Genomic DNA, 22,931 nt, shown 5'->3' with positions numbered 1-22,931 from the left:
TCACCTCGCCCTGCCTGATTTCGGTGTGTTGCAGTGTACAGTTCTATGCCCACTACCAGGACCCTTACCCCCAAAAGCATATGGGAGATCTCAACCAGGGCACCCTTCATACCGACCAATATAAGGCCCCCAGCAGGACTAAGTCCCAGTTGCACACCTGGGTATCAGCTCAGTAACATACACTTTAACGGGTTTCCCGTGTCTCTGTTTCCATTTTCCCTGCTCCTTGCTCTGTCTTCCTGGAATCACCTCACAAATAAACCACCTGTACCCAAGTCCTTGCCTCACGCTCTGCTTTCAGAGGAACCCCAACCACAGCATTTTGCAATATCTTCCTATCAATTTTAGGAATCAAGCCCCCAATTTTTAAAGTGACCTACAACATGCTGCATCACTTGGCTGCTCCTGTTTTCTTTAGTCTGACCTCCTGTCACTAACCCCCTGCTGACGTCATTCTGGTCACTCTGGCCTTTCATCTTCTTGAACTCATCAATAACCTTTTTTATTTTTTTAGTCAAAGACCTTCCCACCCCTAGCCTTCACATTGATATTCCCTGCCTTCTGCCTCCAGGGGCTAAATTCTACTGATCCTTCAGGTGTTAATTAAAACATCATCTCTTTTCAGAAGTGCTTCCTGATAGCCCAGACTAAATTTGGTTACTTTGGGATCTGCTCTCACGGTGTCCTGTGCCTTTCCTTCCTGGCACTCAGCACAGAAAGTGATGAGTAATTGCCCAGCCTCCTTGCCACTGTGTCAGGCCCACGAGGGATGCCCCTCTCACCGTTGTGTCCCTAGTGCATGACAAAACCCCTGCCATGCAGGAGAGGCTAAAGAATATTTGGGGTGTGAACTCCAGCAGCAGACCATGTGACAGTGGGGACAGAGTGTGAGAGTGAGGTGGAAAGATTCAAGTTAGCCTCCCATTATCCAGCAGGAAGACCTTCAGGAAAATCACACAACTTCTCTGTTTCTTCATTTCCTTCCTTGTCCTATCTGTTTCCCTGGGGCTGCTGGAAGAGTCCAGTGAGACCATGTGATTGCAGGGCACTGAGAGGTGGAACCTTGAAACTTGAGTTTCCAGTTAGCCTGTAGGGTTCTCTTTCTCTCCCCTCAGGCTATTGGCTGGGGTTGGCAAACAACCTCTGTACAGGGCCACACAGTAAATATTTCAGGCTTGGCGGGCCACATGGTCTCGGCCCCAACACAGTTCTGCGTTCGTGTAAAAGCAGCCATAGGCCACGTGTACATGAATGAGTGTGGTTGTATTCCAATAAAATACTTTTTGGAAACTGAAATGTGAATTTCATAAAATTTTCACACATCATGAATTCTTAATCTTCTTTTGATGTGTTTTCCCCAACTATTTAAAGAGATGGTGGGGTACAGTTGGCCATAGTTTGCCAGTCCCTGTACCAGAGGGTCTAGAACTGTGTTGTCCAACAGGGTAGCAAGTAACCATAGGGCATTTAAATCTGAATTTTATTAAAAGTTGAGTTCCTATGTTATGCTAGCCATATTCCAAGTACCCTCTACCCAGATTTGTGTAGTCTCGTGGCTACCATACTAGACAGCACAGAACCAAATATCAGTATGGAAAGTTCTGTTAGAAAGCTCTAGTTTAGATCAAAGAAGCCTGAGGGATTAGCCTCCAGGACAAGGTTAGCCAGTTTGTGATGGAGCAAGACAGCTGGAGAGGTCTTGCCCTGCCCTGCCCTCTACCACCTTTGGGAAATTTTGTGATGTAGGTTTGATTGCACTGCCAGATTTTAAAGTGAATGGTTTTGGATAGTATAATATTTGGTGGAAATTGAAACCAGCTTTAAGCACTATTCATTAGATTCAGAATGAAAACTTTTTTTTGTTTTGTTTTGGGTTTGAGGTTTGGGGGTTTTTTAGGTTTTGGGGTTTTTTGTTTATCCACCACCCCCCATCCCTGAGTGAAACCATTTTTAAACAAGAAAGTTGAGCCTGTTACTGAGAATAAGCACATTATTTGGTTTTTTTTGTTCTCTTTTAGAATGAAAAGAAAGTTTTATTCCTGGGAGGAATGCATGAACCTTCGGGAGGTTAAGGTATTTATTAATACACCAGGGAATAATTTATGTATGGTTGATTAAAATAGCTTTATACCTGCTTAGATTTATGGTTGATAGTGTTAGTCATTCTGTTTGCATTGTTCCACTGATGCCAACAAAAGGAGGCAAATAACAACAGTATAGAACAAATAGCTCAAAGGAGAAGCTTGCTAAAATACTAAGAAATCTACTTTTTAAAATTTTGGTATATTACTGTTAACTAAACCACAGATTTATTCTGATCTCACACATTTCCCACTAATATTCTTTCCCTTTCCAAATGTTGTGAAATATATATACGTGAAATTTACCATATTACGAATTTGTAAGTGCACCATTCGGTGGTATTTACGACATTTGTATTATATGGGCCTCACCTCCATCCACCTCCAGAACGCTCTTCACTTTGCACACCTGAAACTCTGAACTTGTTAACAACTCCCGTGACCCCTTTACCCCTAGCCCTTGGCAAACACCCTTTTAATGTCTGTCTCTATGAAACTGACTGCTCCAGGCACTTCAGGTAAGGGGAAATCATACAGTATTTCTTTTTTGTGCCTCGCTTTTTGCACTTGGCGTCATGGCTTCAAGGTTCATGTCATAGCCTGGATCAGAGTTTCCTTCCTTTTTAAGGCAAAATCCTAGTTGGTTGTAGGTATATGCCATGTTTTGTTGATCCACTCACTCGTTGATGGGCTGCTCCTACCTTTTGGCTCTTGTGAACTTTCCCATTTCTTTAAGCTCTTCCTTTCCACTGGCTCCTTCTCTTCAGTCTCTAAATAAATATATGTACCTTCCATCCTCCCTGATCAACTGAGCAGCAAGCCTGGTGTGGAGCTCAATCCCAGGACCCCAGGATAATGACCTGAACCAAAGACAGACGCTTAACTGACTGAGCCACCCAGGAGCCCCTCCAGTTCATTTTCTTAGGCATTTTCTTGCCTGCAGTGTTGAGTGCTGTCTTCTCCCAGGGCTGTGTGACTGTGCTTTTTGCCCCACTGTCCTACCTTTTTTTTTTTTTTAAGATTTTATTTATTTATTAGAGAGAGAGAGCGCGCATGAGAGGAGAGAGGTCAGCGGGAGAAGCAGACTCCCCTCTGAGCAGAGAGCCGGATGTGGGACTCCATCTTGGGACTCCAGGAATCATGACCTGAGCCGAAGGCAGTTGCTTAACCAACTGAGCCACCCAGGAGCCCCTGTCCTACGTCTTTCTTGCCTTTACCAAGTGCTCTGTAGTTCACCCTTTAAAGAGCAATGATGTCTCACATTCCGTCCTTAGCGGTGTTCTCCTTTGCTCCAAGTCTCCCCCCGAGTAATTTCATTTACTTCCCTCACTTCAGGGTCTCGTCAGATCTTTTATTCTTTGTAAACATTGGACCAGAAGCTTATGAATGGCCACGTCCTGTTTAAATGTAGTTCTGTTGGAACACTTGTCCACTTACATACATATTGTCTATGGTGGATTTCATGCTTTGATAGCAAAGTTGAGTATTTGTGGCAGGGACCTAGATAGCCTAAAATATTTATATTCTGTCCTTTTAAGAAAAGTTTGCTGACACCTGCTTCAGGCCCACATATCCAACTGCTTCAGTGGATATCAGTACCTGAATTTTCTAGAATGTCTGCCTCCCCCAGTGCTCCTATTTTCTCCCTCTTCTGCTAATGATCATTTACCCATTCACCCAGAAACTGCAGCTCACTGCAGGTGGCCTCTGTGACCTCACTTCCTCCACACCTCCTCCACCCCATGTGCTGTCCCCAGAACGATCTCAGCGACATTCAGCTGCTCACACACTACCTACTGTTTCCTGAGATGCTACAGTGAGCCAGGCAGCACATGTACTGTCTTATTTCATTCTCACAATTACCTCATGAGGAAACTGTTAGTACCTTGGGTTTGCAGCTGAGAATAGCTGCAACCTAGAGACTAAGTCATGTGCTTTGAGGTAACAACAACTCTAAGGCCACAAAGCTTGGTTTCAGACCCATGTTTGTCAGGCTTCAAGGCATATATATATATATATATATATATATACACATCTGGCATCCAACCAATGTCTTCCCTGCCCACCTCCCCTGTTGGAGTCTTCTGGATGGGCTTCCTTTAGAACCAAACTGGGGTGGTTCTCATCCCTCAGGCATAGACCACGCCATTCTACTCCCACACCCATACCTAAGAAGGGCTTCTCTCCCGACATACCCTTTCCCTCCCACTGACTTCATCAAGATGCTACTCTTCCTTCAAGTTACATTGAGAATAATACACTCATTGACCATTCAGTTTGCTGATCGCTCCTTCTTGAAACATTTCCAAGTTGTCTCTGTTTCTTGTCTTTAAGTTGTCTCTAACTTGTCTTTCTCATTCTCTTGACCCTAATAAAATCTCCTTCTTTCTGTCCTGTAGATTTTTGCATTCATGCCCTCTCTTCTTAATTAGGCTGTTTGCCCCTTATAGGCAAGGACTGTCCCTCATGCCCCAGGGCACTCTTGAGGAGTAGTTCATTGTAGTTTTATTTGATTGTTAAGAACCTTCACCCAAATGGGGATCCACAGTCTCCGCTTGGACTGCTGACCTGGGTTTAATCTGCTATTTGTGCTTCTCAGCTCTAATTGTCCTGCCTCTTCCTCTCCTTGTAAACCTTCCCTGTGCCTAAATAAGATGCCTTCTCTCTATAATGAGTCACACGAAATCTCCCACACAAAATTCATCCCTTTTATATTAAACCAATAAAGACTTTACTTGTCCATGGGGCTCACACAGAAACAACTATGAGCCCTGAACCAGTAATTCATGCTCAAAACATACATCAGCCCAAGCGTTTAAGGTACTCTGCTCCTTACTGAGAATCCTCCTCTTGAAAAGCTTTAAAAAACCTACTTCCTTTTCCTCTGACTGAATTTGCCCAGTTTATTCTGTGGCTTACCGACTGGACATGTGTCAACTGTGGTTGGGATGCATTTTAAACGAATCGAAAAGGTGGCTGCAGGGTTGAATACTTATGAGTTAAGCAATGTTTGTGTTTGTTACTCATGGAGAACCTGGAAACCTAACTAAAACAAGTAGTTGGCCTGGTTGGGTCATTCTAGAAGGATCCAGTCTTCGGTTGAGGATTTCCTGCCTGAGAGGTTCCTTGGCAGGAGTTTGTCTTTCAGGAAAGAGGCTCCAGAAGACTTTGATTTTGTTCTCATTCACTGGCCATATTTCCTCTCTCTACCTGGTGGCTTGAAGTAACTCGATGTGTTTATAGCACTCCCAAGCTCTCATTCCTTGGGTGCATTATTACTGGGTGTTCTTCTAGATTTGGATATTCATGTTCACCTTTTTGTCTTCAGCCACCATGTGTATTTTATAAAAGAAGTGTTCTTTTGAAGGAAATTGAAAGATCAGGAGGGTTTTACAATATATTATCATCGGAGTCACTTCTTTGTGAGGAGAAGGCTTTTGGAATTAAAGGGCTCATCCCACTGGCCCGTGGCCCTTGGAGGCTCCCTTGCAGGAGACTGTTAATCAAATTCTGACCATCTGGTGAGCAAAGCTGCAGTTTCTCTGGCTGTGGTACATGAACAGGATCACTGCTCACGAATAAAAAAGTGTCCTTGCTCACCATCAACAGAACTAATGATGCAAACAGAAAAAAGTTGACAGGTGGATGCGTCAGGAACAGGAGAATTGCACGTGCACAAGGATAAAGAATCAGGGCACGCCCCATTTTCTGAGCCACCCTCGTTTCTCATCACCTGCCTGACCTTTTTTTGCCTTTGCTATTCTTGAAAGCAGAGCTCTTTCTCCCTTCTCACCTTGTGGGGGTCAGGGGGAAGGAAGGGCTTTGCAATGAGATTTCTCCTTTTTTTTTTTTTTTTAAAGATTTTATTTCTTTCTTTGACACAGAGAGAGAGAGAGTAAGAGAGAACACAAGCAGGGGAAGCAGGAGGAGAAGCAGGCTTCCCACTGAGTGGGGAGCCCGATGCGGGGCTCTATCCCAGGACCCTGGGAACATGACCTGAGCCAAAGGCAGACGCTGGATGACTGAGCCACTCATGTGCCCTGATATTTCTCCTCTTCCTCCTTTCTCCTTTAAAACTCACATTGGTGGGGGATGGGTAGATGGGGGATGGGCATGAAGGAGGGCACTTGTTGGGAAGAGCGCTGGGTGTTGCATGTGAGTGATGAATGACGAAATACCTCTTCTGAAAGCCAGTACTACATCATGTGTTAACTAACTTGAATTAAATAAAATATTAAAAATAAATAAATAAAACACTCATCGTAAGGACTGCTGTGTGCCTCATGGACACACATGAGTCCAACGATGTTGAGAGTCTCGGGCTATCAGCTTCTGTCTATGAGAACAATTTCCTGTTCAAAGCGTCTGCAGACTGTTGGCTGGTCATCTCGGCCCAGAGCAGCTGCCTTCTCTAATGCTAAAACGATCAAAGCCTCCCATTGGTTCCCTTCTGGCCGTTTTCATGGCAAGAATTCCATCATCTGGAGGGAGTGCGCCTAAAATAGCCCAAGCCCATTGCCTGGTGCAGCAGGTGGCCAGAAATACCCGTCATGGTCAAGTACTTACTGGCTAGTCAGCTAATCACAACGGCTTTGCTACATGAAGTCATTATTGACTTCGGAGAAATACCATGTATTGTCAATGAAATGGGAATTGTGGCATTTCTGTGGTTCTAGAGTTAGATGTTTCTCCCGAAGTATACCTGCCACTGCTTTTCTTTTCCAACAGCAGATTTTCTCTCATTTTTTTCTGTTTCTCCTTTCAGTCTTTAAAGAAGCTCAACCATGCCAATGTAGTAAAATTAAAAGAAGTTATCAGGGAAAATGATCATCTTTATTTTATCTTCGAGTACATGAAGGAAAATCTTTACCAGCTCATTAAGGAAAGGTACAGTTTGGTCTTCACGATCTTAGAAATAAAGACCACAAAGTACATGTGTTTTCTTTTTGCTTTTGTCTATCGTACTTAACGCTGCTTAGGCTTCCCTGTTGAAAGCCGCCCAGTAGACGAGGGGCCCAGCCCACATTCCTGCTCGGGAGGCCTCGGGATGGCTTCATAGAAGCGACTTTCAGTGCAGCCATTTTCGTGCTTCAGTGGGTTATTCACCCAGAGAAGCTCAGGGATTGAACAGAAACTCTGCAGCTCTCCATTCCTATGAGGACGTATGGACAGAGCAACTAGAGGTCAGGGTGTAATGGCCTCGTTTATTCTGAGGCCTCCATGGAGAACTTGGTTTCTTGAACTTCTCTTCTTGCTGTACAGGGTGCAGGGGCTTACGTGCTGGGAAGAGGAAACTAATAACAAACTTGCCTGCTATGGTCATTTTGAACTTTTGAACTAAAGTGAGCCACGTGGAACTTCTCGGGGATGTTTTCTCAGTGGCAAATGAGCGCCATTCACAGCTTCTCTCTGAATGAACTCAGTCAATAAATAGTCTACTTGGTCACCAACAGCAGAAAAGTGGCATGGTTTGCCCGACTTGGAGGGGAATATGGCACTATCCCCGACTATCCACTACATTTTGTAAGGACTTCATCTGGAAGACCTCCGATTTTCCCCATTACAAATTTTTCAAGTTTCATATTACGGAGAGAGAAGATTTTTGTATGATAGATCAGAGGGTTTGGAGGGGTGGCTCCCATAAAATGTTTAATCTTTTCTTCTTAGTAACATAACTGAATATACCAATTGCCAATATACCAATACAGCAGTTTGACAAGGTAGCTGTCTTGTATGAACAAATGGTTGTTTTTCTTTGGTCTTTGTTATCAAAGGATCTGGTCACATTTGTGTATAAGCAAATGTTTTCTTAAATTCCTACTGTATAACCAAAAGAACAGGAACATAGAGTATTTGTTTTCATATGTAAATCTAGATTTATAACTTTTTTCCTCCTCTGTTCCATCCAGAAATAAGTTGTTTCCTGAATCTGCCATAAGGAATATCATGTACCAGATATTACAAGGACTCGCATTTATTCACAAACACGGTAGGTGATTTAGAGTACTGTGCTTTTTAACAGCAGTGAAATTTGTCATCAGGTAGAAGGTACAGGAAGCATCAGGGTCTTTGGTGACTGCCTTCCAGAAGAGGTTGCCGGGTTGAGAGGCTGGCAGTGGGGTTTGGGTTATGTTCTCTTTTGTAACTTGATTTCTGAATTTTTCTCGTTGTTTATCATGTCTATGTTGAGCTCACTGGTTATAGATCTAACAGTTATTCCTGCCCGTTATCTGGTGTATTAATAAGACCCCTTAGATTAGGATTCAGAGACATTTCCACATGTTATGTTTAATCTACTATTACCTCTTCCTTGTGGCTTCTCATTTTCCTGATGTATTATATTTCAGTTCAGAAGCCTTCAAAAATGGCCTAACAAAATTTATTCAAAACAGGAAAATAAAATCAATTAAAAGTTAGCAAAGAGGTGGGGCGCCTGGGTGGTTTGGTGGGTTAAGTTTCTGCCTTCGGCTCAGGTCAGGATCTCAAGGTCCTGGAATTGAGTCCCGCATCAGGCTCTCTGCTGGGCGGGGATCCTGCTTCCTTCTCTCTCTCTCTCTGCCTGCCTCTCTGCCTACTTGTGATCTCTCTCTGTCAAATAAAATAAATTTCAAAAAAATTATATAAAAAATTAAAAAAAAAAAAAGTTAGCAAAGAGGGGCTCCTGGGTGGCTCGGTGGGTTAAGCTGCTGCCTTTGGCTCAGGTCAGGATCCCGGAGTCCTGGGATCGAGCCCCATAACAGGCTTCTCCTGCTCTGCAGGGAGCCTGCTTCTCCCTCTCCTTCTGCCTGCCACTCCCCCTGCTTGTGCTCTCTCTCTCTCTCATTCTGTCAAATAAATAAATAAAATCTTTTAAAAAAAGGGTGCCTGGGTGGCTCAGTGGGTTAAACCTCTGCCTTCGGCTCAGGTCATGATCTCAGGGTTCTGGGATCGAGTCCCACATCGGGCTCTCTGCTCAGTGGGGGGCCCGCTTCTCCTCTCTCTCTGCCTGCCTCCCTGCCTACTTGTGATCTCTGTCTCTGTCAAATAAATAAATAAAATCTTTGAAAAAATCTTTAAAAACAAAATAAAACAAACAAAAAGTTAGCAAAGAAAGACAAAGACAAAAGGTATGGATAGAGCTAAAGGGGGAAGTTAATCGGCAAAATGTGTGTCTGCAAGTTCTATTTAAGTAAAAGAAATAGGCTATAGATTTGATTCTGAACTTGCTTTCTGACAATGCAAAATGTGAAACATGACCAACTACATCCAACGTAGTTCCCCCAGCCCCAGTAAAAATAGTCCAGTTGCCCAAGAGAGGCAGAACTATTCTTGGAACTAAGACCAAAGAGTTTTATCTCATGAATCCTTCTAGAGGGGACATTATATAATGTGACTTCAGTTGTATGCAAACAGTGACAGTTTGCATAGAGCAGTTTCATGTCATGTCCCTCATTCTAGGCCAGTTATATCACTTGGTCAAAGAAAACAGTCCTGCTGAGAACCAGTATGATTCACTGTAAGGATGGTCCAGGGGCACCTGAGTGGCTCAGTGGGTTAAAGCCTCTACCTTCAGCTGAGTCATGATCTCAGGGTGCTGGGATCGAGTTCCGCATCGGGCTCTCTGCTCAGCAGGGAGCCTGCTTCCCCCTCTTTCTCTGCCTTCCTCTCTGCCTACTTGTGATCTCTCTGTCTGTCAAATAAGTAAATAAAATCTTTAAAAAAAAAAAAAAAAAGGATGGTCCAAGGAGCAATTTAGAATATCTAGAGGAACAGATGGCCACACACCCCCTGGGAAGTCCTCTGAGACTATTGTCCATGGCTGAAGATTTGAAAGGTGCTGAGTAGCGATGACTCTGAGGCTATATTTTCCAGCAAACCTCTGGGGCATTACTAAGTCTCTGCTACTAACTAGACACAGACCCACCTTCTTGTGAACCTAGAGCCATGCGATGGACGTGTCCCCCAGTGGAGCCAGGAGTTCTGTAGGGGGTCATTTGAAGGTACTTTAACTTGAAAGATGGATGGGCCAAGCAGTTGATCTTTCAGAGGCGGAAAACCATTTAGTTCACCCCCAGCCTGAAGATGTTGCCACTGCAAATACTGCACCATCAGATGAGTTTCATTACCCAGTAGGGACCCTGGGTGGAAGCCCTTTGATAACACGGTCAACACAGATTTGACACAGACTGGCAGGGAGTAGAAAAGACAGTGCACCTCAGCCAGTGGCACAGTTCATCTGGGATCCTTCCTAGCCTGTCTTTAACCTCTAAACAGCCCCTCAGGTAGAGGCTAAATGAAGCACAGACAGATAGACAGAGGTTCTCTGTGCAAATCCATGTTGGCCTCAGGCACATGCTGAAGAACCAGTGAGTAATAATGCAAGACTGAGTCCACTTGTGAACCAATTCCAGGAGAAAGTTTTTAGTAAATAGCAGCCTGATTCTGCTAGCATTGATAGAGCCTTCAGTCACCAGGGTTCACAAGGGATAGAATTTGCAAAACATGAAAAACTGGTATGGTGTCTAAGGGACAAATTGGGGGAAAAGGGTAACTTATTACAGGCAAGAGCCCAGCAGAAGGAAGTGACGAGAAACCAATGAGATTCTCAAAAGGGAAAGGTCGACCAGAATGTTTTCACCCAGGGACAGTCACATAATGGCTTAGTTACTCAGGCTGTTGACTCAGTCCTGGAAACTGAGTAGTGGACCTAAGAGAAAGTGAATATTCATTGGCTTTCTTTTTTTGTCCTTGGGTTGCTTTTCATGAAACTCGGGTTTTCTGTTGCCAGAAAGGACTTGTAATCTTTTTACCTGGGTCTCTCTACCTGATCCCATCAAATGAACACACATGCTCACACAGACGCCTCATGCCTGTGCATATGCATCTACACATACACAAGCCCACGTACCTGCATGTATGCCGCCCCCCACAACACCTGCACACACCCATACCCGCAAATGCATATGTGCACACACACATGCATATTTGCATCCAGTAATGTAACTTCCAGACACTAATGTGACACCACAGCTTCTGGAAACTCTACATTGTCAGTTTCCCTCACCCGCCTTGGACACTCAGATCGTATATGAAGACGGCACAAGGGAAGGCTCAGGTCGTGGAGTAAAGTCAGACCACCTCTGTTTTTACAAGCCCAGTGCCATTGCTATTCCCAAAGATTCTTGTGGATGCTTTTCCCCAGCTGTTAAGTGCCCAGTTCTAGCATGAGCTTCATAACACTTCATCTGTCATCCAACTTACTTCCTTACCACTTTCTCAGTGAGCAAGGACAGATGGTATCTATTCCTTCCAAAGAAGAGACTGACGTTCAGAGAGGTTGAAAGACCTGCCAAGGCCCCCCTGCCGCAAAGTAGTGGGGTGGAGATTAGCTCAGGGATCTGCGCACATTTGCGGTGCTTTACTAGAAGAACTTGCCTTCTCTCACAGAGAAACAGAGAATCAGAGGTGAACAAAATAGTGATAATGATTGTAGGTGGGAGGCATATTAATTTTACAGGTCATTTTCATTGATAAATGATTTTCAGAAATATTATAACAGTTGGTTTTTATATCATTGACTTGCCTTTGCTTAAGTGCACACGGAACTCCATACTATCCCTTTCCTCCAGTAATGGAAAAGAAAATCATCTCAAGCACTTCACAGATTTATCTTGTTAGCTTGTTCTTACTGTGAGAAGGTGCATTCTGTCCCCGGGGAGTAGACTCCTTCGAGAGGGGAGAAGAGCGCTGTAGGTAGTTGCTATGGCCATAGTTCATGTCACTGAGTACTTTCCCCCCGCGGGGAATGAAAACGTGACTCCACTTGGTGCTGATTGAGCAATGCCAAAGCATATGTACTTTGCTGCAATTAAATAATTAATGCAAACGGTGTTTCACCCTTGACCTGCCCTTGGAAACGCCCAGCTCACACTTACCCATGCAGGCAATCAGAAACACCTTAAGTGGCTTGGAGGACAATGTTTTGCCCCATAAAGTGGTTCTCTGCTTTTGTGTTTCACCACTGTCTTGCAGAGCATGATCTGGGTTAGCCTGTGGCCCTTCCGTATGTTGCTGTTCTATTGGTCTTTGTGGTCATAAAAACACTGTAGTTTTAAATTCAGTAATATCTGTGAAACTAACAACTTCCATCACAGGAAGGTGTGCCATGTAAATTCCTTGTGTTTCAGTAATCCCTGGTTATTTCCATATATTCATATCAGGTTCATCATTAACAGAATCTGGCAGAGGGGAAAAAGCCTTCTTTGTGGCTTGATGTTTTCCTTGCCCAAGGGTTGTTAATGACAAGTGAGCACCACACACTTTCTGCCAGGATGAAAGAGAAGATCCCTTTGTTACTTGACTGGCATGGGGGTGCCCTGAAATTAAGCTGAAGGTCTGTTCCTGTCTTCTGGAAGCCAAACAGTTTTGAACAGGAAGGTTCTTACCTTACTAGCACTTTGCTGTTGCATGATGTCTGAAAGAACCATCTGAATGGGTTTCCGTTGTGAATCGGAAGCCCAGAGGAAGAAGTGGGCTCATTGTGACAAGCTCCAGTGCCCACATCAGCAGAACACATACCTAGCTAAGCACTGGATCAGAGGTTAGCACCACCTACTCACAGGTGAAGCGCATGGCTAGCTTCCCAAGCCTTAATTCTTACATGCAAAAAATGGAGCGGTGCCTGCCTGCCCCCCTATTGAGAACATAAGAGGATTCATACTCTACTTATGACAAGGTCTCACAAGGGGCCAGCATGCCCAGCATGGCTCTAAAACTTTTATAAAACTAACACATTACATTCTGCAAAACAAGCCCTCAAGGTTTTCTTCCCATTTTCCAGATTTGGAAAGTAAGGCACAGAGAGGTTAAGTGGTTTTTCCAGACAGTGAACAGAATTGAGATTTGACTGGTCTGCACACTTAACCACTATGCTGCATTGCTTCTTATATGGAAATTACAATATTTTGTTAAAATAGACATGAAAAATAGGGGCATCTGGGTGGCTTAGTCGGTTGGCATCTGCCTTCGGCTTGGGCCGTAATCCCTGGGTTCGAGCCCCACATCAGGCTCCCTGCTCAGTGGGGAGTCTGCTTCTTCTCCCTCTGCCGGCCGCTCCCCCTGCTTGTGCACTCTCCCCTCCTTCCTTCCCTCTCTCTCTCTGTCAAATAAATAAATAAAATCTTTTTTAAAATAGAGATGAAAAATAAATATACAGAATGTGAGGGTCTTTTATAGTTTTAATTACTAAGGAATAGAACTCATAGGTATAAGACTAATAGTAGCCAATTTAGTAATGAAAAGAGCAGAGGGCTAGATCTTCTAAAGACTTATTCCCGAATGCTTCCTAGGTATAAAGGCTTATACTCAAATACAGTATAACAAACAACATATGTCACCTGACCAATACAATTTTCATTAGTCATTTGTAAGGCTTTGTTTGCAGTTAAGTTTTTTCCTAGCCAGTGTTCCTCTGATTGTTTGGGGCCTAAAGTATGATCTATAGATCACTGACAGATACTTACACAGATACATGGTGGGGGGGGGGCGGGCGAGAATCTTCATTCTCCTCATTTTATGAGTGTATCCGTTCTGGTGGGGTTAAAGAGGAGCTAGCAGTGAGGGAAAGGATAGAGCTTGACTAATGCAAGGAGGTGGTCAGTGCTCACAGCAGCATGATATATCGAGGAAGCAAGGTGCGAGGTCCGCAGTGTGAGTGACACTTGTATCATGGTACAAATCAGAGTGATGGGACGAAGGTGCTAGTTCATTGAGGTGGGTGTTACAGATGGTGGCAGAGGGAGCTCGCCATGGGGCTTGGACGCTTGAGGACAAATGATTCATGATGAGGGAAAGGCCACCTGCGTTTGGAAATAATCATTTAGCCCAAGTAGAGGAGAAAAAGGGAGTCTAAGAGGAGAAACAGTGTCAAAGGGTACTTGAGAGGACTGCAATCACAAATCAAGATTTAACCGTATGGATTGAGCGGGACAGACTAGAGTCCAACAGTAAAATGGCGCTCGCCCATTTCTGGTAGGATAGGGAATAATTAACCATCCCCACCCCTGTCACCAGCCAGTGACTCCGTTTTCCCATCTCTTCAGTCAGAAAATGATGTTTGCCATTTCTTTCTTTTCACTGGTGTGTCTTTAATGCTCTGAGTTTTTAGGAAGAGGGGCCATGGTCCCACAGTTCATAGCTTTTCAGGGTCACGGGAGTTTTCCTGCGTGCACTGACGAAAGATGACTCTCTGGTAACTGCTTCTGTCTTTGCACATTCTTAAACCAGTTCCAAGATGGGAGCATACAACCAGGCCTTCTGGGAGCTGGAGGGTGCTCTGACGAACAGAGGGTCCCAATGTGGTGACTCAGTTATACTGAGTTAGAAACTGCCCACTCTGGTGTGCGTTGATCATCTTTATCTAATTTGTCTGATACTAAGCCATCTAAACTTGTCCACATCAGAAAATTCTTTTCTTTTATTTTAAAGGCTATCCTTGACTAATACTGAATTACCATTTGAATGTGCTGATGGCCTCACGTTTGGTTCTTACTATAATTTAGGTTTCAGTTATTATTAATTTGGTTAGGATACTTAAGGAAGGGGTGTGAAGAAGGCCATAGGGTATATATTGGTATGATGGCAGAATAAAGAACGAAGCAATGGAGTATAGACATACTACATTTGTTTTTCTTTCCATAAACATTTCTACACAAAGGAGAAACGTAGGCGTGTGCACACACATACTCAGATGGCATGCCAATAGCAAAGTCTCTGTGCCTGTCTCTGGTCTAACCCATGTGGGACTCCTTTGATCTTCTCAATGCCTTGGGTTATGGAAAACAGAAGCAGCCTTTGGTGAGAAGGAAGTACTTCCTCTTGTCACTTGTGGCCCTCTTGAATATATAGGATCCCTTCTATACGTCCAGCCCCTCCTTTTTAAAAAACTATTTGCGTGGTTTTTTGTTTTTAAGATTTTTTAAAAAATATTTTATTTATTTATTTGGCAGACAGAGATCACAAGTAGGCAGAGAGGCAGGCAGAGAGAGAGAGAGGAGGAAGCAGGTTCCCTGCCGAGCAGAGAGCCGATATGGGGCTCGATCCCAGGACCCTGGGATCATGACCTGAGCTGAAGGCAGAGGCTTTAACCCACTGAGCCACCCAGGTGCCCCTACTTATTTATTTTAAAGAGAGAGTGCAGGTGGCAGGGTAGTGGCAGAGGGAGAAAGAGTCTTAAGCAGAACCCACAGTGAGCACAGAGCCCAACACAGGGCTCAGTCTCATGCCCCTGAGATTAGGATCTGAGCCAAAATCAAGAGTCAGGACACTCAACTGACTGTGCCAACCAGGCACCCCCCTTCGGCCCCTTCTATGTGCTCTGTAGTTATATTTTGTGCATTCTAGCCAACCATTCACCTGTAGATCCATCATTAGGCCATAATACTATCTGTTTGGAGTGTGACCTAATATCAAGCTCTGGTGATGAACAGAGGGGAGGGTCTTTAAAAAAACAAAACAAAACAAAACAAAACACGTTGCTTTCGGGGTGCCTGGGTGGCTCAGTTGGTTAAGCAACTACCTTCAGGTCAGGTCATGATCCTGGGGTCCTGGGATAGGGCCCCACATCAGGCTCAGTGCTCAGCAGGGGTCTGCTTCTCCCTCTCCCTCTGCCTGCTGTTTCCCCTGCTTATACTCTCCTGCTCTCTCTCTCCATCAAATAAAAAAATAAAATCTTTAAACAAACAAACAAGATAAGATCAGGAGGGAGACAAACCATAAGAGACTCTTAATCTCAGGAAACAAACTGAGGGTTGCTGGAGGAGGGTGGGATGGTTGGGTTATGGACATTGGGGAGAGTATGTGCTACAGTGAGTGCTGTGAACTGTGTAAGACTGATGATTCACAGACCTGTATCTCTGAAACAAATAATACATTATGTGTTAATAATAATAATTTTTAAAAAACCAACCAGTGTTGCTTTCCATGATACATGACCTCCAGTGCATGTTCAAGTATAACCACATCACAATCACCCGCTCCTTCCTCTACAGCAGAGAGGGTTTGGGGGATTTAGTCCTTCTGGAACTCCCCCCATGTGAGGACTTCCTGCTTTGAGCCCTCAGGGTCTCCCCCACTGCTTCAGGGTCACTACTCTTCTCATTTCTCTGTTGCTGTTTGGTGAGGCTTCCTGCCTCCTGGTCTTCTCTCTGTTGCCCCAGACAACTTGGCCAGAGTAGCTGTGTCACCATTGAGCTCTTTCACATTCCCTGCATACCTATTCAAGTCTTTGGTTCTGTCAGTAAGACTGACCACCATGCTCCCGCCATAGTGCTAGGCACTTAGAAAAGGTAGCATCATGACTTCTACCCTTAAAGTGCTCCATCTAATCAGAGAGAGATGGTCAGTGTACCTGAAAATGGCAGAGTTCTGCTCAAGTTTAGAGGGAAGAGCCTATCATGTCTATAGGGCAAGAACTGTGTCCATTTGGGTTGCTTCTGAATCCACAGTGCCTGGCCCAGAGTGGGCCCTCCGTGAACACTTATTGGTTGGATGAGTGAGTGAAGAAGGCTAGCGTAATTAAAATGGCCTCCTGGAGGAGGAGAAACTTGATGTAGGTCTGGAAGGATAACAAAGATTAGGATTGACATAGATAAAAAGGAACAAGGGTACAACATTGGGAATAGATACAATGAACCTGAAGGAAATGAGGAATTTTACCTGATGAGAACATACTTTATACATCCTGTGATAAGTATTAGAAAAGTCTATCTCTAGGTATACCGAAAGGTGTTCGAGCTTATTAAATAACTTTAGAGCAGCCATGGAAGGCTGTGTGTGTGTGTGTGTGTGTGTGTGTGTGTGTGTGTGTGTGTGGCAGTGACAAGGAAAGACAGTGTTTAAATTATCGGGAGGTGAGGAAATCCAGAGAAGCTGATCGAGGAAGGCTTTCCTCACCACAGCGAGAGAGGGAACACAAGCAGGGGGAGCGGGAAAGGGCAAGGCAGGCTTCCTGCCGAACAGGGAGCCTGATGCGGGGCTGGATCCCAGGACCCTGGGATCATGACCTGAGCCAAAGACAGATGCTTAACAACTGAGCCACCCAGGGGCTCCCAGAGTTTTGATATTTTATTTATTTATTTATTTATTTATTTATTTGACAGAGAGAGAGATCACAAGTAGGCAGAGAGAGGGGGGAGGCAGGCTCCCCACTGAGCAGACCACCACATGCAGGACTCAATCCCAGGACCCTGAGATCATGACCTGAGCCGATGGCAGAGGCTTAACCCACTGAGCTACCCAGGCGCCCCATGATGTTTTTAAAGCTGTTTTCTACGTTGGTAAAAAAGGATGATCAGTTTTTTAATTGTTTTACATTTTGGCTAATTCATCAGTGGGCAGTGAAAGAAATCCTGTGCATAGAGCCTTTGGTGTTCTTCCAGGCTACTTCTCAAGTTACAGCTATTTATGAAAAGAGAAATATAGCTGCAAAGAGTAATGCAGAAGCAAACGTGTATTGGGATTTTTCTCTCTACAGGTTTCTTCCATCGGGACTTAAAGCCTGAGAACCTCCTCTGCATGGGCCCGGAACTTGTGAAAATTGCAGACTTCGGGTTGGCCCGAGAAATCCGATCCAGACCCCCATACACAGACTATGTATCTACCAGATGGTAAGCCCTCTTTCTTCCAAGTTATTTTAAAATACACCATTATACTGAGAATAACATTAATGTCACAAATAAGTAACTTTTTACTGAGAGCAACAGTGCAGTTTGAAACACATATTTGTAGGTATCTTGGCATTGTACCAGGTTTAAAAGCTTGGGCTGTAAATCCTTTTTACAAGGAGGCCTGTGACGCTTTTCCATGATATTAATATTTTATATACAGCCCTTACTGAAGACCATTTCCTAAAAGAGTTGTGTAGAAAGTTCTCCAAAGACCTGTCTAAAAAGCCAGCTAACGACTATTGCTAAAACTTTGAGACCGGAAGCATTTAAGCAGTTGGCCATGACCAAGAAGTAGCCTGCAGACAAGTTTATGTTCTCTCTTTCTCCTGTTCTTTTCCTCACTCTCACTCTGTTTCTCAAGGGTGCCGTACAGAAGAGTCCTGCAGAGAAATGCTCAGTAGGAAAAACCATGAAATAGAGAAGCACTACTTTATGAGAGCAGCCCCGACAATGGCCAAGCTGTCCTGAGTCCACCTACCCCACGGAACTAGATAGCAATTAGAAATAGAGAAGATCTCTCCCTGAGAATAGATGGTAGTATTTCATTGAACTGTAGCCTCACTAACCGGCAGTGCATCTTTGGCCCTCCAGGTACCGGGCTCCGGAAGTGCTCCTGAGGTCTACCAGCTACAGCTCCCCCATTGACATCTGGGCCGTGGGCTGCATCATGGCGGAAGTGTACACCCTCAGGCCACTCTTCCCCGGGGCCAGTGAAATTGACACCATCTTCAAAATCTGCCAGCTGCTGGGGACACCGAAAAAGGTAATGATCCTGAACGAAAGCCTGGGGGCTGAAGCCAGCAGCTGTCCCTCCCCACAGCCTTGGTTCCTGTCCTGCACCCACACAGCCCTAGCCCTGTGGATCACCTGCTGGTCCTACAGTCTTCCTCTTGACCTCAGTGGCCCTTCCTTGCCCTTTCCGCTGACATGGCAGCCTCTGTCCGTCCTGCTCTTCACCTTAAGTACACGTGTTACGGCTCCCTCTGTTCCTCTCTCGGCCACCCCACCTCCCTCACTGGGCTTTCTATCCTCCTGGCTACAACTCCTGCAGCCCTTCCCAAGTCTCCTAACTGAAACCTTCCTTGGGCCTGCGATCACATGCTTAGACCACCTGTGAGATTTTCTCCCGACATCCTCACCGTCACCTTGGACTTGATACCTGACATGGATTGTGATTTGCTGACCCCCCACCTAGCTTCCTTCCTCCATTCCCCGTTCCTGTCCACCTCGCACCAGAATCCCAGCACCCCAGTCTTGAGGCGAAATTTCAGAGTTACCCTTCCCACCCCCACCCCCCGTACCCTCCTTCACTGGCCACAAATCCTGTAGAACTCCAGCCACCGGTGACCCTCCTGCTATGTCTGGGGCATCTTCTCAGTCCAGCTGCCCTCAAGTTCTGCCCCCAGCTTATCTTTCACTCTGCAGCCAGATTCCCCCAGCCAAACAGCAGCCCTGGTACTGCCTTCCCGGTGAAAAATACCCATTGAGTGCCCACACCACAGCCTGCTTCTCCCTTCCCTGCACACGCGAGCTCCGCTCCTCTGCCTGAATGTCTCACGTGACTGAATTCCACTGTTTCCAAGGTCCCTTAATAATTTACGTCCCCGCTGCTGCTCTAATCTCCTCTCCATTTCAGCTGTGCTTTAGGTTAATAATATCATTATTGTTGGACATCTCTGTGCCCTGGACCATGGGCTTGTGTTTATTGGTATTCATTTTCTAGGTCCTAGCACCATTGCTTATACAAACCAGACCCTCAGAACATTTTTAGATCATTTGAATAAATTATGAGTGCTACCTCCTCAAGATTTTCCAGAGTCTCTTGCTGGATATCTTTGCCTCCTCTGGTTAACTTTCTTGCAACCCTCATCATTTTTTTTCTCTGTATTACTGTGTTTTAAAATAAATGCCTTTTTTTCTCTTTTTGGACTGTAACACCAAATCCTGGATTATTTTTGGATACCCAGCAACACTAAGCATATAATAAGCCCTCAATAACCATCTAAGTGAATAAATAACATAAGCTATACATAATGCCACTTTACCTTAAGATAAAATTATACCAGAATGTGTTTTGTTAAAAAAAAAAAAAAAAAAAAAAAGCGGGGTGGGGGAGACCTTAAAGATTATTTGCTCATCGTTTTGCATCATCACCTCCAGAATAGTGGGAATGATGCATGAAGCAGTGGAGAGCTTGAGACTGAGGGGAACAGCTTTCTTCCCTGCTGGACTTCGCAGCACAGTTATTTTCAGTTATCAAGATGGGTTTATTGTTGGGACCTGGGTGGCTCAGTGGGTTAAATATCTGCATTCCACTCAAGTCATGATCCTAGAGTCCAAGGTGTGCTCCTTGCTCTGTGGGGAACCTGTTTCTCCCTCTGCCTGCCTCCCCCTGCTTGTGATTTCTTTCTGTCAAATAAATAAAAGCTTTTTTTTTAAAAAAAAAAAGGTAGGAATATTACAATATATAGGGTAACACAAATTTATTTAACTGGAAACAAGGTGTCTTCTTTTCTTCCCCAATACAGTTTCTCAGTATTTTCTTAAAACCTCTGTCTCATAGAACACAATTGGAAAAACACTCATTTGAACAATCAATTGAATGCTTATAAAACCAGTTGGTGGCAAATTCACTGTGTTTCCCACTGTTCCCCCACATTCACGTTCTTTGCCATCCCTCCATTAGCATCTTCTGTGTTTCGTCAGACGCAGTGCGGCACCGTGAGTACGAGCGTGGTAATGATGTGATTGCTTTTCCGGTAGGGGCACGTGGGCTGGAATAGAAACGATCAGAACAAGTTGGCTAAGCAAGATCTTCTGTCTCCTCCTTCTTTCAGACCGACTGGCCTGAAGGCTACCAACTTTCAAGTGCAATGAACTTCCGCTGGCCCCAGTGTGTACCCAATAACTTAAAGACCCTGATTCCAAATGCTAGCAGTGAAGCCATTCAGCTCCTGAGAGACATGCTCCAGTGGGATCCCAAGAAACGGCCAACAGCTAGTCAGGTTTCCTTCCATTTCCTTCTGTTCGATGCATTTCTTGTGAAGTTCATATCTGACTCTGGGTAATTCCTATAAACCTCATAGGAAGTATCTTATGTGGTATTAGGGGTGAAAACCAGTATCAAATGCCACTAATGGTATATTATATATAAAACCAAAATGGTTTGAAACTCACTGTATACAGTTAAAGGTTTAAACAATACAGTTGCTTTGGAAATTGGCATACAGGTTCCTATCACCACGTACGAGGAAGAGAAAATAAGCAAATATATCTGCCTGTCTTTGGAGAAAGTTTTCAAAGATCATTCTCTAAGTTAAGACTACATAGCAGTTTGCTTATAAGGCATTATGGATTGTCAAAAGGGAATTTGAAAATATCTTGTGAAATCCAACTCCCTCATTTTACAGCTGGCACAGAGAGGGCGACAGACAAGGTAGAGCTAGGATGATAAGCATCGTTAATATTTGATAGCACTTAACAGTTTGTAGATGCTTTAGTGTGTTCTTACATGATATTAACCCTATGAAGGTTCTGTGAACTCAGGGGTAGTGTTTTCCTCCTGTGAGAAAACTGAATCTCAGAAAGTTGAAGCGATCTCCCCTAATCATTCATCCATCAACTAGTACAGGTAGTGCCCCGGACTGCAGTTCAGTGACACGGATTGTGGGTCTCCTGCTTCATACATCCTTTTTTCTCAACCTGCCCTCCCCTAAGGCCAGTTGAACTTAGATGATAAAACACCCTTGTGCCTCTTGCAAGCCTCCCTCTGTATGGTGTCTGGCTCCTTCCCAGCAGCCCCTCAACCATGGTGGTTACGCGGCTCAGAATGACAAAGGTGACCAGTTCTAATCAGAGATGACGATTCAGCTAAACAGAAGTGATGGGGGCCATTTGAAGATAGGGCCAATGTGATGTTAGAATTTGTGAGAACCAGAGAGACCATAGTTGGAGGTTAAGGAATTATAAGGAGAAGCAGCTTTCCAAAGGCTCAGAGGAGAAAGAGCCATAATTCGGTACCATAAGACTCCGGGTGGCCAGGGTTGGAAAGCCCACAGAAGTGCACAGTTGGGGTGGATGAAATTCATAAATATCCTGAGGGCAGGAGAAACGCTTTCTGATGAACCCAGTTTTTTAAAGGTTGTACCCAAGAGATGAAAAAAAAAAAAATCTGTAGCAAGGAACCAAGAGAACAATGTGTATTTTTAAGAATAGTGTCAGAAAAGCTAAAAACGGTCCCAGATCAGTTTGCAGAAGTGCCTGGAACTACAGAGACTTCTCAAATTAGATGCCAGGGTCCAAAACCAGTACCAGATTCTCCATGTTATTGGCCTCTGTGTCTACACTTACATATAATTATTACAGATGTTTATAACAGAGCTATTAAGAAAGGTTCTGTTCTGTTTGGTGATTTCCATTCAAAAAGACTAGGGAATAAGAGACTATTTCAGAAAGAATCGCAAACCCCAGCCCTTCAAGATTTATCCCCTGACTGTCCGGAAAACTGGATTGCTCAGAACAACTACCAAGGCTTGCCCGTAGTTGATAGGCAGGGTTTCCCTGTATCCTGCATCACATTCTTGGCATTCCTGGGGTTAAAGACTGCTCATTTTACACTTGCCTCTTCGGAGTCTTCCAGGATTATTGTGTTTGGCTCTCCCAGCTTTTTATTATTTTTTTTCTTTTTATGGACTGAGGAAATTGGCTCTGAAAGGTGAAATACTACATTTAAGACACATAGCAGGGGCGCCTGGGTGGCTCGGTTGGTTACGCGTCTGACTCTTAATTGGTTCAGGTCATGATCTCAGGGCTGTGAGATCCAGCCCCACATTGGCTCACGCTCAGTGAGGAGTCTGCTCGAGATTCTCCCGTTCCCTCTCCCCTGTCCCTACCCCCCCCACAAAAAGATACATAGCAAATAAGTTACAAAACCAGCATCTGACTGGCTATTATATAAGACTGATGAATCATAGACCTGTACCTCTGAAACCAGTAATACATTGTATGTTAATTAATTGAATTTAAATTTAAATAAATAATAAATTAATACATACCACAAATTGCGATTTGCCAGCATGGACCAATATTTCTATGGCTCCATGATACAATGCATATTAATTTATTTAAATTAAATTAAATTTATTTA

General features: G+C 44.3%; 1 protein-coding gene across 1 annotated transcript in view; it reads left to right on the top strand.

The window, feature by feature from the left end:
• Positions 1–22,931, top strand: part of CILK1 (ciliogenesis associated kinase 1) — a 36,389-nt gene that overhangs the window by 1,801 nt on the left and 11,657 nt on the right. Inside the window, exons 2-7 of the mRNA XM_082729379.1 lie at positions 2,019–2,073; positions 6,847–6,968; positions 7,991–8,070; positions 17,593–17,725; positions 18,377–18,548; positions 20,623–20,790. Coding sequence (XP_082585505.1) covers positions 2,019–2,073; positions 6,847–6,968; positions 7,991–8,070; positions 17,593–17,725; positions 18,377–18,548; positions 20,623–20,790 — 730 coding nt within the window. The remainder of the gene's footprint in view (positions 1–2,018; positions 2,074–6,846; positions 6,969–7,990; positions 8,071–17,592; positions 17,726–18,376; positions 18,549–20,622; positions 20,791–22,931) is intronic.

The sequence above is a fragment of the Mustela nivalis genome, assembly GCF_964662115.1.
Source record: "Mustela nivalis genome assembly, chromosome: 5".
NCBI classification, from domain to species: Eukaryota; Metazoa; Chordata; class Mammalia; order Carnivora; family Mustelidae; genus Mustela; species Mustela nivalis.
Note: the sequence above shows the minus strand (reverse complement) of the source record. Positions and strands in the feature narration are given on the sequence as shown.